Below are 15112 nucleotides of genomic sequence, written 5' to 3'. Positions count from 1 at the left end.
ATATTGATTAATTGCTACGTTTACTAAAGTAAAAGATCTCAGTAGTAGTACTTCTTCCACCATTTTCCGTAACTAACCACATTTCTAATTATTTTGTATTATTTCACAGTGCATGCTTCAAAGACACTGGCATGGGCCACCATAAAGACACGACTATTTAAAATTGCAAGATACTTACGAAAGAAGTCTTTCTTCACCAGGTTTTTGGCGCAGAGAACTGAAAGAAGAGAAGAGAAGGGTGGGTGTTACTAAAATTGTGCAGACCCCACTCATACTTGTGTCGAAAGTCGAAAGTGGCTGAAAGGGGGTTGTTTGGTTCAGGACTGATGTGGGACGACTACAGTTCGGGCCCCACCACAAACACAGACTAACATCACATCAGATATGGATTGCACCATCCATCTCTCACCGTAGATAGCATTGCATTCACATTGCATGACATTACATCACATAAACAACAGCGGAGGTATATGTTGGTTGAGAACGAAGGCTTACAGCCTACAGGCCTAAGCGAGCTGCTTGAGTTGATTTCATATGCTCTTTCTTTAGGCAAGTTTAATGCCTCGTGGGCACGACGATGAGACGCACCCCTTACAATTTTATTGTATTGTCTGTGTAAAATCAACAAGGTACAAAACAATTCAAGTTCAACTGCTCATTACAACTTTTCACCTGTTTGAGCTGGCTTCAACTTCAGATACAAAGCGACAGCTATGCTGTAGCTTTGTATCTAACTTTTGTATCTGCCAGAGTGAACAGTCAACACACCATCCTCCACCACTGTCAGTCGGTCTGTCAGTCATTCTGTCTGTGTGGATGGACAGAGGTCTGCTCACAAAGTGAGAGAAACCTCTGACACTCGGACACTGAAGACCCAAATATATTTAGTTGTATGCAGGTGTCAAAACAGGTGCAACATGCTTGAAGATGTGCCATGATGGTTGGTGTGTGACATGTGTGTATGAGCACGCAACAAGTGTAAATCAGACTTTAATCACTCTCACTGAAACATTTAATTGTCTGCCTCGTTTTTTTGTTTCATTTTTCAGCAAAAGAACCCTTTTTCTTAGTCTTAGCGAAAACATCAATAGATGGGTGAATTTGGAATGTGCCTATAGCAATTTATCAAAACACTGGGCTTTGGATTCAGTTTCCCACTGCCAAAGGCCATTTCCTATAAACAGCTATTGACAAAAGGTTAAATTAACCCTGGCTCCCTACTGGTATAGATGTAAACCCTGTAAAAACAGTCTACAAGAAATGCAGAATAGTCTAGTCTAAATGTGCGTCTAAATGAGAGAAATCCCATGCAATTTTGAAAATACAATTCCAGTAGGTCTGGCTTAAAGCAGGATTATTTTAGTTCAGGATCTAATTAAGCCACAAACCGCTGCCCATATAATGACTATCAACATTCTCAATATGGCTGGGGGCCACGCATCCACCGTGGAATAACAGCAGGGGCCAGGGCTGACCTAAGACAACAGCTGCGGTTGGGAAGGCCATCACGGACGGTGCCATGTGAGCCCATTTCACACCTTTCCTGGATGAAATCTGCTTTATGTCTAGCTAGCATGGCCCTGGGGCAAGCTCTGTGTGTCTTCGCTCTGTGTCGTTATGGAGGCTAGCTTGCCTAATGCCCTCACGTGCAGGTTAAGAGTGCTCAGACTTTGCTTTGCTAACACAAATAGACAAAGGCCCACCCATAGGGAGGCGGTCTGACGTTCAAACCGCTGGATCTACAGTCACTGCTGTTCAGCGAACCATTCAGTTGTATGTATGTATCTATGACATGTACATATGTATGTACTTGTAGACACAGACAAACCACTGTGTTTGCAGTAAAACATTCCCATCCTCTCACAGTTTAGGCCTTAGTTGAAACAATGTTGGCGACGAGTGACGTGACACTTTGCATGCCGTAGCGAGAAAGGCACAATTCTGTACGGAAAATGAGAAAAAAAGAATACACACACACACACACACACACACACACACACACACACACACACACACACACACACACACACACACACACACACACACACACACACACACACACACACACACACACACACACACACACACACACACACACACACACACACACACACACACACACACACACACACACACACACACACACACACACACACACACACACACACACACACACACACACAGTGTTTACAGTGAATTTCTCAGACAATGGGAGGGCTTAATGAGAAGAACGCCATGTAAAGAGAAGGGTGTTTGGAATGAAAAAGCAGACGACAAAACTGGATCTAATTCCTCTCTGGGGGGGGGGGGGGGGGGGGGGGGGAGAGCATGCTCGACAGACGCGGAAGAATTTCTTTCCGCAAACATCCCTGGGAATGTGTTACGTTCCAGTGAAACCCACCTCATTACTCAAACATCTGGTATGCATCTCCCTCAGTCGCTCTCTCTTCCTCAATGCACGCGCACGCACGCACGCACACAGTCTTCTACCCCTCACTTTGTACTCACTCCAGTGACTTTAATTAATTAATTAATTAATAAACAGGCAGGGAGAACAGAGTGTGTGTGTGTGTGTACTGTACTAGGCAGTGATGGAGGGTGGAGGGTGTATAAGGAACAGGTGACAGCATTCTTTTTGTGTCTATAGTGCTTGGTACCCTTGGCACTAGACAGTGGACAGTGACCACTGAATTAATAATAATAAACTTTACTCATAAAGCATGGTTCATACATAATTTAGAATGTAGCTCAAGTTGCTTTACAATATTGAGGGCAATTTAAAGATGTACACAAAAGGTTGACAAAGGAGACACAATGTAATATAGCTACGTTGTAAAGCGCTTTGGAAAAAAGGTGCAATTTAAATGCAAACCATTTACCAGACCATTTAACTTACAGGCTCAGCACCATTAATATCATAAGATGACCAGGGCTGTGGCTCTTTCGGAGCGGGAACTCTAGGGGGTGGGAGGGTTAAAATATTTTTTTTGCATGTTCTCTTCTATTTGATCCATATGGGATTTGAAAATGTTAATATATATGAGAAATATTAGGAAGTGAAGAGAACACTGTCCCCAGTACCATATGTCATCCAGTAAACATAACAGCCTAATGACCTGTGACCTACAACTGTGTTCCCTTTAACAATTTCACCCTTACATCCATATTTTGGGCATGTCATTATGGGAAAAATCTTTAAAAAATAAAAAACATTTCTTATTTTCACTATTTTGTAATATAACGAAGTAGGGCTTAAGTGGTTAAAAGCAGGCTTCAGACTTTCCTATTTTTCTGGTCTTTGGTAAGTTAAGTCCATGTGTGTGCGTGCGTGTGATGTGTGTATGTGCATGGCATTGTAGGTGAGATTATGGACAGGGTTTATAAAGGCTGTATTTTGTGGGTGGGACAGTGTACACTAAACTTTGTATAGCATGTTTGTAGATAGTTATTTTGTTGTACCTTAATATGAAGCACAGCGTGTTTACTGTGCGAGAAATAAGCTCAACTTGAATTTGAAGTCTACAGCGTGACCCCAGGATGGATATGGTGTAACGGACAATTTAGACAGCAGAAAACAAGAGCTACAGGATGAGGCTAAGCGTCTGTCTGTCTGACTGAGGTACAAAGATGACATGGCAAACATAACGGACAGTCAGGCTAAGCCTATATAAGATCCCTGCGGACTGACCGAGGAGCCCTGCAGACCCTCCTGTGAGTCCATGCGCAAGCCTCAAGCCAACACTGCAATTAGGCCTATATAGGTTCCATATGAAAATATACAAGGGGCAGAATTACAGCCCCAAAAACAGAAAGCGGAGAGACCAAAACCGCCGGAATGGCCCAGACGGCGCAGAGACAATGGCTGCTTGGAGGCCACTCGTGATTGGGAGACCACAGAGGCACAGGGGGGGGGGGGGGAGTGGAGTGCAAGGGCGTCAATCAGGACGCGATGGAAGCCAACCATCAGAACACAACCCTCATTACACTGTAGTGACAGCACTGTCAGACAACGGTCTGCTGCTTGTCACTGGAGCAAAACACAAACAAGTCATTATGGAAAGTGACAGTGATGCACCGGGAGCTTTATGGCAAATGCTTCAGGTTGCCGATTTCTGATATGGCATGGATTAGAGCAGTGGTTTTCAACCTTTTTCATGTCAAGGCCCACTATCCAATTGGCATTTGAGCCACGGACCACCATTCAATTAGATCAGACCCAAGACTAGAGAATATTTTGTTGTCGGATAGATTTTGTCCACAATTCCATGCTGTATTGATGTTGGTACCATAGGAGAGATAACAGGCACACGACCAAAATAACATTTTTTTTCCCAACTCTCTATCATTTAGCTGTGGACCACATGGAACACCCTCAAGGACCACTGGTGGTCCCCGGACCACTGGTTGAAAACCACTTGGATTAGAGGGAGCTCATTTTGGAAAATATTCTTGAACTGACCTACCATAAGAACTTTGTTGGACCCAACATTGCCAGCTGCCGTCAAATTATTTCCACGCAGAAAAACAATATCATCCACCAGAAATAAGGTACTCGAGATGACCGAGCAGAGCAGATGTCAGCAGCGCCATCGGACGCCAGGAAGGGGACTTGGTGGTCGGAAAAGGATGCGAGCCAGAGTCCCAGCAGGCGTCTCGTTGTGATGGACAGACATACAGACGCAAGCTCTCACACACACACACACACACACACACACACACACACACACACACACAGGCACACACACACACACACACACACACACACACACACACAGAAAGGAACTTGCCAGTCAACACAGTCTCACACACAACCCCCCCCCACCCCCCCCACCCCATGGGGCAGTCTGAGTGGACTGAAGGGGAAGTCTATTTCTAGAAGGAGTGGTGGTTTGGGCCAGGGAGGGGTGTCTGCTGCTAACCTTTGTTTGGCCAGGGTGACATGTCAGTTTCATGGCATGCTGTGCAGAAGTTTGCTCCTGTTCCTCTGAGATAACACGACAATTGGAGTGTTTCTAATGTCACGATTAACTCTGCATGGTGTCCCTTCATTTACTTTTCCCCCGAAAACAGCCACCTAATGCTCACAATGTGTCGTATCGTAGCACTTTGTGAGCATGTACTGTATATTGGCTATTTCCACAGTTAGTCATGTCATAGTTGTCCCCAACAAACATCTGATTGATTGTCTTCACCCGGCAACAAAAAGCATATGAACTGAGCAACGACTTTATTTCACAGCTTGTAGACATTACGGATGTTCTTTCACTCTTTCACATCATAATCTCCAATCATCATCAATTTTATTTTGCCTAGAGAAACAATCTTTATTTACCACGTTTTCAATGGTAAGATTTAACCCATTCCGTAGTATCCTCGAGATATCTCGTGGAAAGTTATTAATTCCATCTGAGCCATCCACGAGATACACAAGATTTGATTAAACGTTATCTAAAAATATTGTTTCACCTTTTGTTTTGCCTCCGTTAGCTTCCACCGCAGGCATATCCATAGGTCTCTCATTTTAGAAACAGCCTACATGATAATCCGCGGTACACGTGCACAAACGCACAGGGTTAATAGTGGTATTTATGCTCAGAATGGCATAAAATGCCATGTTTATAGCCTATTAAAACATTAATCCGAGCCGCGCTAATCATGATGCTGCTCTGGGGGCGATGGTCCATCGCCGGTTCACTAGGCCTACACTACAGATCACTGCTCTGGGGGCCATGATGGTCCATCGCCGGTTCACTAGGCCTACACTACAGATCACTGCTCTGGGGGCGATGGTCCATCGCCGGTTCCCTAGGCCTACACTACAGATCACTGCTCTGGGGGCGATGGTCCATCGCCGGTTCCCTAGGCCTACACTACAGATCACTTCCGGCTCGGGTGGAAGTGACCCACCCTTCTTCTCTGCTTATTTTGCACTAGCGCCACGATCTCGCCTAGAGGGCTGGGCAGTAATGTGTTAATAAAAAAAATTATCAAGATTATTAACCACTTTTAACCTGGCGTCACAATCCTGAGTGACACGTTGTGAGCTTGTACATCTGCTTATAGATTTTCACCTCACAACAGTGTCATGACTTAAAATAAACATGACGTCACGTAACACATTGTAATCACTACAATAGGAGATTAAAACTGGTTCCAATTAAGTTTCACAAGTTCTGAGATCCATCTTTTGAACTGCCGCAAGTGGCAACAGAGGGTTCAAGTTGAAGGTGCTATGGGTTTTTTGTTCCAAGCGTTAAAGGACACAGAAACCAAAAGGCAGCTTTTCCCATTTCAGTTCTCCAACAAGTGGAACATGAGTATTACTCTACAAGCGAGTACCCAAACATAAGGAGAACCATCTTCAATCTGATGTAATCAGACAGATGTGGTTGCGCGCCTTGATGTTGTTGGACTGCAAGAGCTTGACGATAATGTCAGAACTCTCAAAATGGGGACTGGCTTTGTGGAAGCAAATAAAGCAATGGTTTGTGTTGCCATGTTGCCCTCTGTGGTGCCGCTGACTCAGTTCAGTCTTGGTTAAGCTTCCCAGCTGTTTGCTTCCAGCATTCCGACAGATCTCTCCAGGCTTGGGCACTCAAATAAATCTGAAATGTCAAACAAATCTCTAGCCGTCTGATGTCTCCTTGATGAAGCCGGTAGTAGAGAGAAGATGGTTCTGATGTCTCCTTGATGAAGCCGGTAGTAGAGAGAAGATGGTTCTGATGTCTCCTTGATGAAGCCGGTAGTAGAGAGAAGATGGTTCTAGTGTTCTAGTGTCTGAATGTCTCCTTGATGAAGCCGGTAGTAGAGAGAAGATGGTTCTGATGTCTCCTTGATGAAGCCGGTAGTCGAGAGAAGATGGTTCTAGTGTTCTAGTGTCTGAATGTCTCCTTGATGAAGCCGGTAGTAGAGAGAAGATGGTTCTGATGTCTCCTTGATGAAGCCGGTAGTCGAGAGAAGATGGTTCTAGTGTTCTAGTGTCTGATGTCTCCTTGATGAAGCCGGTAGTAGAGAGGAGATGGTTCTGAATGTAGGGCGGGGAAATGTGTGTCCAAACACAACAATGATTGACAATATTTCAGTCAGGGCACTTCACTTTCTTTTCTTTCTTGGAATAACACGATGGGAACTATGCACAAAAACACATTTTACCCAGTCTTTTACTTATAAAACCGTGATGTGACAATAAAGTTGATTCACAGCAATTATATAAGTTTATTAGATATCCACATTATCCACATTAAGTACTGTACTATAGTAGATAATACAATATTTCCGGCGGGCAAAATCCGTCTTTTAAAGTGAACGCGTATGCTGGCACTGGGAACTGGGGTTTATGCTAACAGCTAGCGGTAGAGATAGAGTTAAACTTCCTTCCTGATGCAATGGCTTTGTATAATGACACCAAGTTAAGTGACCGTCCCGTTTTTTTGTCAGTGCACAGAGTTCCTCCGAATTTACGGGGGATGCGGGGGACTGCGGCCCTGATGACAAGAGCCTTCCCCAAGAAAACGGAAACGGGTGAGCTCGCACCTACAGGGCGGCATCGTAAATCTGCTTTTTATTAGCCGCCATGGTTGTGCTTTCTCAGGCTTGCACGTTGACAAATGTATGCGCACACTGTCCTGGTACATAAACATGGAAAGGTACATACGGAACCGCACACACAATATTAAATCCTGGGAAAGAGCAGAAACGTAAAACCCCCTCATTTCAGATGGTTAGAATCACGTCATTTCTTTTCCACATCTCGTTAGAACTAAAATGCCGTATTCAGGGAGTGGCAATTCCTAGCCCAGGCGAATGATGCAGCGGTTTGCAAAAGCGAATAAGGGGTGAGGGGTTTCGATAGGCGTAGGAAAAGACAGAAAGGCCGGCAGCAGAACAGAGGAGTTGAACTCCTTGAAGGAGTTGAAATGGAATCCAGCTCATCATTATTCCTGTACAGAGGGAAAGTATCACCCTGTGCCCACAACAAACATGTCGTTTAAACCACCATGGCACAAACTAATTTTCCAAACATTTTTCACCAGGCCACCCACTCCCCCTCCCTTTCCAACACACACACACACACACACACACACACACACACACACACACACACACACACACACACACACACACACACACACACACACACACACACACACACACACACACACGATCTTAAATCCTTTTGTCGTCATAGCAACGGTGGTATCGAGGCAAGGCGAGAAAGAGAGGGAGAGAAGGGACCCTCTGTGTCGTCTGTGTTTCTCATTCCAGTCGCAAAGCAAAGAGCTGCAGCGCTCACTGATGGTGTGTGTGTGTGGGGGGGGGGGGGGGGGGGGGGGGGGGGATATCTCAGCGGGCTCCGCTGAGATATTCCCGCCAGGCAAGGACTGCAGAGTATTGACATTTAAGACAGCAAATACTAAAACAGGGCATTGCCTGCTGCCTGTCAATCAAATGCACCCTCTGGAGATAGAAGCCTCAGGTGGCTTTCTAATGCAGGCATAAAGCTGAGCTCACAGTGGAATGTGACAGGTCAGGGACAGACAAGAGTTTTTTCCAGTACCAGGCCGTGCCGACAGTGCCTGTAAACCATCAGTTGAATTAAGTATGGGTGACGGTGACACCGTGAGTAATGACAAGTGGAACTGCTGTACATCACGGCTAGAGCGCGCGCGGCTGATAACAGAGTATCTCCGCTCCATCATCAGCCTGTCCGTACAGGAAAAAGAAAACCCCTTCCCATGTCCCTCCCGCTGATAAATGACCAAAACCTTTTAAAGCAGAAGACTCTGATGACTTTTGTACCGAGTGCCGTTATCATGAATATGCCATGGAAGAAAAAGGAAATTGAAAGTGCGCACAATTTTGCGATTGTAAGCCACTTGAGAGCATAGATCTTTTAACATCTCCTTTAGAATGTTTTAGGATCACTTAATAAGTTCAAGTCCAGCTACAGTCTCAACTCACTCAACAGTCCTCAACTCTTAACATTGAACAGGGCAGATATGACAAATAACTTAAACATACGAAGAAAATGTCTTCGTATGTTTAAGTTATTTGTCATATCTGTCATTTAATGACAGTGAACAATACCAATAATCTAAATAAATAATGTAGTATGCCAAAATAGGCCACATTTATTTTATACTATACTTGTATGAAATAGGTCATCGACAAGCTCACATGTAAGTGTACGTTTTTAAATCTGCTAGTTCCACAATTTTGTATTTTTTTATAAACGTTTATGTGTATGTACTTTCAACCTTTCCCTCTCTCAGGCTGTGGTCCCTACGGGGTCTGAGGCATTAGTCCGACAACACCGCTCCCAACTAACCTGTGGCTTACTGTGAGGTTAGGTTTAGGGTGTGGGGTAGGACTAATGCCTGTTCATTAAAATCCTGTACCTTATGTACAGATCGTTATATGTGCTATATGTTTACTGCCTCATTCCATGTCCGTTTACCCCTTTCTTTCTTTCTTTCTTTCTCTATTCTTACCTCCTTTCTTGAAATGGTAAACGATGGTGATTGTACGACAAATTCCACCCACTTATTTGTACGACAAATTCCACCCACTTTTTTCTGGACACGGAGGTGTGACAATAAAGTTGAGAACGTACAAAATAGCAAGAACGGGGAAATGTCAGTCAGTGTGGTTTGTATCAATATCGTTTCAATACACTATGATAATCATCAATAATTAACTGAAATGCACAGTCCTTTTAATAAAAATCAACTAATCTAAGTGATTTGTGTGTGGCAGGGAGAGGGACCTTGGGTTGATAGTTAAGGCTCCACCTGTGGTGGAGGGCTGAGGTTCTCACAGTGCACAAAGAAGCCCAGTGTGCTCAGCTGGGGGAATCAATGAGCCCTCCCGATCAGACTCAAGCCAAACACCTGGGGAGCCAGAGGTCATGTGACACTCTCAAAAGACATCACCATGGCAACAATCGACGGTCAAAACAAAATGGAGTGGGGGGGTGGGGGCGGCCGGATCCCGCGTCTTTTCTTGTGAACTGATGTGGAAGGAGAGAGAGGGGAAAACACTGTCAACAGGCACACAGTCAAATACTTGGAGTAAATTTCATTTGGAAGAGTGAAGTAAATTAACACTTTTTCCACTGTGTGTCTCTCTCTCTTTTATGCATACAGATTTTACTGTGCACACTCTCTCTCTCACGCATAGTCAACGATACCGCAAAGGAACATGGGGAAGGCCAGAGTGCCGTAGGGAGAGAATGGGGGTTCACACTGCTGTGGTTAACCATCCCTCTGGAGTCCAGAACGTGAAGGAGGAAGCGGGGGTGTGGGAATATAGACTGCCATTCCCAGCCCTGTCAAAAGTCTGGATTCAATGCCTACACCTTCAAATCCTTAATGGTAATTTAACTCTTGTCTTAAGAGTACATACAGTAAATTACACTAAATGCTAAACTTAAACTAACTGGAGTTAAGAGGTCAATTTGGCTCCAATTGGGGGGGGGGGGGGGGGGGGAGAGAGAGAGAGAGAGAGAGAGAGAGAGAGAGCGAGCGCTGGGGGACGTGCTTGCCTTGGTGACTAGTGTGAAACGAAACCATCCTCTCAGGTTTGTGAGCTCTGGTTGACCCCCTCTCCTATACCTCCCTTCCTGTCCACCTGGTTCATCAAGACCAGTGCCCTGGCCCAATCCCACCAGACGATCTGACACATCTTCAGGGAACTTGGCCCCCCACACCATCTCCCACACCCACCCTTTCCCATGCCTGCCTGCCTGCCTGTCTGACTGGCCCTATTTTGACTCCGGGCGCAGGGCCGAGCGATCTCATTCGCAGCATTGTTCTTCTGTAAACAAAGGCTTCCTCTTCCCCTTTCCACTTTCTGTGGGACATTAAAATCCCTAAAAGGGAGGGAGACAACTAACAGGAGGGGGTAGACATGAGCTTGTGCTGGTGGACTTATTTGTTATCTATGTTCTCCTATAATCCTGGAGCCATCTTCCTTGACATGATCAATCTCTTCTGACCAAGAGCAGACTCCGAGTCCTACCATAGCAATCTGCCAGGAGTCTCGGGAAACGGTTAAAAACAAACTAATGAATATTGACATTGGGGTGGGGGGTGCCATTTAGAATAACATTGTTATACACCAGCTTCACAGTCAGTGATCACAAAAGCTCATAGAGTGTGAGTTAGGGGTTGACGCAGGACATATTTGCCGTTGGACCAGACTACCCTGTCCATGAGCACACGCAGCTCTGCCCCGCTGCTATCAAAACTGGCTTACTTTTTAAAGACCTGGCTACACCACAACTGTAGCCCCGGCCTGTGTAGTTAGACCCAGCAGTGTACTGTGGAGGCACAGGGTAGAATTTCAGCAACTCTGTCCAAGTCTTGGACAGAGTAAAGGCAGACTGTGGAAATGTGGTTAAGGCAAAGTGATTGGTAGGCACAGGGAAAATGTCCAGCGTTGACATGTATATATTTTTAATTCATTTTGTAAAGATCTTACAAATCCACACACGTATGTATGTAAATATGTTAATCTGATAAGGCCTCTAGCTGGGAACATAATAGATATTTGGAGATACCGGTGGCCGAGTAATAGGGGAAGGAGGGAAACGGACCTGTAATTTCCAAGATTATGAGAATTGGATATGGAAAAAAGGAAAACCTTTTCCACAGAGCAAAACATGGCCATGTCGATTCGACACTCCTGTTACGCACTTGACAAAAACAAAACAATAAAACAGAAAGTAATTGGGAAGGGAGGGGCATCTGTCACACATCGCTGTAGTGTGCAGTGTGCACAGACCTGAAAAGCAAAGTGCAGCACCTCTGGGGATAAAGGAAGAGATAAGTCACAGAACATACCTTTGCCCACCCGTCCGACCCCTGTAGCCTCAACCCGAAAATGGGATTATGGTCCGAGTGACGTGTCCGTCGTGACTAAGAGAAGCCATACATCACCGTACATCACACTCAACACCTGTCTGCTATGGTGATGATAGAGCTCTGGAAACACTGGCTCTAAGAAGGGTCTTGAGGCGCAAAGAACCTGTCGGGCAGGGTGCCATTTTACACATGAATAAAGTTGTTGGTGCCTAGTAGAGTGAGGTGGCGCCAGCCGGGGCCCGGTAACGATGTGACCTTCAAAGCAAAGACGCATATTAACTGTAGCTCTCCGAGTCTCCTCAATAAACAAGAGAAAACATTGAGCCGAGTGAGTGAGATGCAGCGGCTGAGCCTACCACTGCAAAAAGATGTCCAGGTGCGATGGGAACACACATGCATTAAAGGAAATAGGCTGACGTCATTCTTACTGTGAGAACATTTCATCCGTCTTACGTCACCTTTTTCCCTCCCGTAATACAGCCCATATACTGTAATATAATTACATAATAGGGAGTCAACCCCGACTATTCTCGGCATCTAATAGAGGGAACCTGTCCATAATTTTTAGCGGCATTTCCGCCACCCCCTGCAACCGCACATCGCTCGCTCTTTCCACTCTGCGCAATACAATGTGCCTAATATAACGAGTAAAGTCTTCCACAGCACCATGACCGCTGCTGCTGCCACCGCTTAGCTGAGAAGTCAAAACAGTGAGCCGGGCCGAGTGCAGGGCTTCTGCGGGCTCGCACCGCTGTTGGCCGGGACCTGGGCTGTTTGGAGAGAGCCACACGGCTTTCCCTCTAAGCTCCTTGGCTTCTCTGCTCTCACTGATGTAATGGAGGAGCACAGAGGAGAGTGGAGGCCTGGGCTGAGCTGCAGTGAGGGGTTGGGGCACTAACCTGTTTAACAGAACTCCAGGGCTGCCGTTGCCTCGTTGTGCGCACACGCACGTACGTGCACGCCACGCACGCACACCCATTTGCTCCCCCCAGACCCGTCTTTTTCCTTTTTCTCCACACCTTTCCCAATGTTACATCATTACCAACATTTTGCACCCCACTTCCCTCCTCCTAATATTCATTCACAGCCAAGTATGTTGATATGTTGAGCTGACTGGTGCTTGGTACTCAAATTTGGTTATTTTCTGCAGTATTTTATCCACCATTTTCTTTTGCAAATGTAATCATTATAATATAATTACAGAACTACTAATAATACACTCCTTTTTTGTCACTGTATGTGTTTGCATATCATTTGTCATCTGCATTTACCCATCCTGCTTACCAAAAGCGGCCCACTGCTGGGCACTCACGTTCAACGCGCCGCTCCAAGCTAGCAAGCCAGGCCTTTTACCCCATTTAAAATGTTAGAATAATTGAGATCTTTTCTACCCCAAGACTAATCATTTGCTTTGCCAGATAGGACGCATATTAAAAACAGTGAGCACTATACAGTGTTCTGGGAGCAGTTGAGTGTCTTGCTCAGGGACACTTCGACCGCAGCCGAGACACAAACCACAGACCTTCAGTTTCCCAGGTGCCCTCTCTACCCACTCAGCTACGGCCCCATTGATTGGCGCAGCGTACATCTCAATCCATTCCATGCCCATTCATCTACATGCGACACACGTTATAGACTCATGTCTTGTCTGCAACCATGCATTCATTAGTCATGTGGTCAAATTTTGCCACCCTCTAGTAACTCCTCTGTGTTAAACACTGCTGTGTGAACAAGATATGGTACTTTGATGATAGGCGCACGCATACACACGCACACAGGCTCTGCATTCTTGGGGGTTGGTTGTCATCATCAGTAATAGCTGCTATGAGCTAGTCCTGATGCGTCATCATTGAGATGCCACTGGGGTTCCGTGCTTCAAATTGTGAGCAAATGGCATAGTGTGCAGGTGTGTGCCATTAACAGCTTTTATGAGGTGTTGGAAGTCATGTTTAAAGTGTGCGACACGTGTCTATGAGCCATGTGTCATGTCTGTTCCAAATATAGCCAAGCTGCTTCAATAAAATCATCAAGACCCCGGAGGTGGCTTTAATTTGGACTTTAATGTGTGGCATTTTTATGTTTTATATGAGATGGAGAGAAACAGGAAACCACGGGCAGAGAGAGAGGAGAGACATTCGAGACATTCGGGACTTGAACCCAGGTCCTCACGCTCACAAGGATCACATGGCCTGTGGCTGAGCCACCAAGCACCCCTTGTTTTGACCTTTGCTGCAATGCTTAATCCAAGTGCTGCCAAACCGCTGAGACACAAATACTTTGGCCGAACATAGACCAAGTCATGTGTTTTATGCCTTAAGACGAGCTCCTGCGTTTCTGTGGAAATCCCACTGCTGAGTCAGATAGTGGAAATCATCACCGTTTGCCATAATCCCAGTACAGTAAACAAGCACATCAAAGTGTTTCTCCCATAATTAAAGGGTAAGCCTTTACTTGGAGAGTAAACATTAAGCTCACATCCCTGAACATTTTTAACATGGCTGTCTGGGAGTTTCTGTGGCCTCCGCCGGTGAGCCCAAACACATGAATCATCAAGCCAACTGCAGTCAGTCATTATTTGGCCCATACTCGCAGTGCTGTATGTGGAGGGGAGTTTTGTAAGAACGTTCCTGACCAGCAAAACCAAACGCTTATCAAGCAGAGAGTTGCTCACCAAAATGGCCAAACTCGAGACGAGGGTGAAAAGACAATTGAGTGGCTACTATGGGTATCTGGGATCTTTCTGGGTCAAGAACCAGAACATTGGGGGAAGGAGGAGAAAAAAAGAGCCTGTGTTGAAAGGTGTCTGTTTGCCTCTTGGCTCGCATGCAGCCGGAGTGCCCCCTTCTTACAGGAATCCTTGTGCATATTTGTTCAAGTTTGACGGAGATGCCATTTGAAATGTGATCCAGTGTGAATATAAACATCTCCCCTCTGATCCCGTCTCCTAGAGGACCAAAGGGGCTGGCCGACAGGCCGAGGCACGGACAGACGTCTGCAGTCAGCTGCTGGCATCTTGGGGATTTCACACCAATCAACCCCACCCCACCCTTCCCCTCCCCATATGCTGGAGGTTAGCGCAGGAGAGTTAATTGTATCAAAACCATGTCCAGCCAGGTTTATAGCCGAGCTAGCACATCCAAGAATTCAGCTCAGGTTTCCACTTATCTTCATCGGGCTGGGATGGATGGACTCTCGGGGCTGTTCCCTCTGCACCTCCCATTTCTAGGAAAGCCAAACAGCTCTTGTGT

At 45.7% G+C, this 15112-nt stretch overlaps 1 protein-coding gene across 1 annotated transcript in view; it reads right to left on the bottom strand.

Annotated features, from left to right (window-relative positions):
* Window positions 1–15112, bottom strand: part of LOC306937294 (E3 ubiquitin-protein ligase SMURF2) — a 65335-nt gene that overhangs the window by 40195 nt on the left and 10028 nt on the right. Inside the window, exon 2 of the mRNA XM_079520964.1 lies at window positions 179–217. Coding sequence (XP_079377090.1) covers window positions 179–217 — 39 coding nt within the window. The remainder of the gene's footprint in view (window positions 1–178; window positions 218–15112) is intronic.

Source organism: Electrona antarctica (assembly GCF_951216825.1).
Source record: "Electrona antarctica genome assembly, chromosome: 14".
NCBI lineage: Eukaryota > Metazoa > Chordata > Actinopteri > Myctophiformes > Myctophidae > Electrona > Electrona antarctica.
The sequence above is the reverse complement of the archived record's forward strand: the minus strand, read 5'-3'. Positions and strand labels throughout refer to the sequence as shown.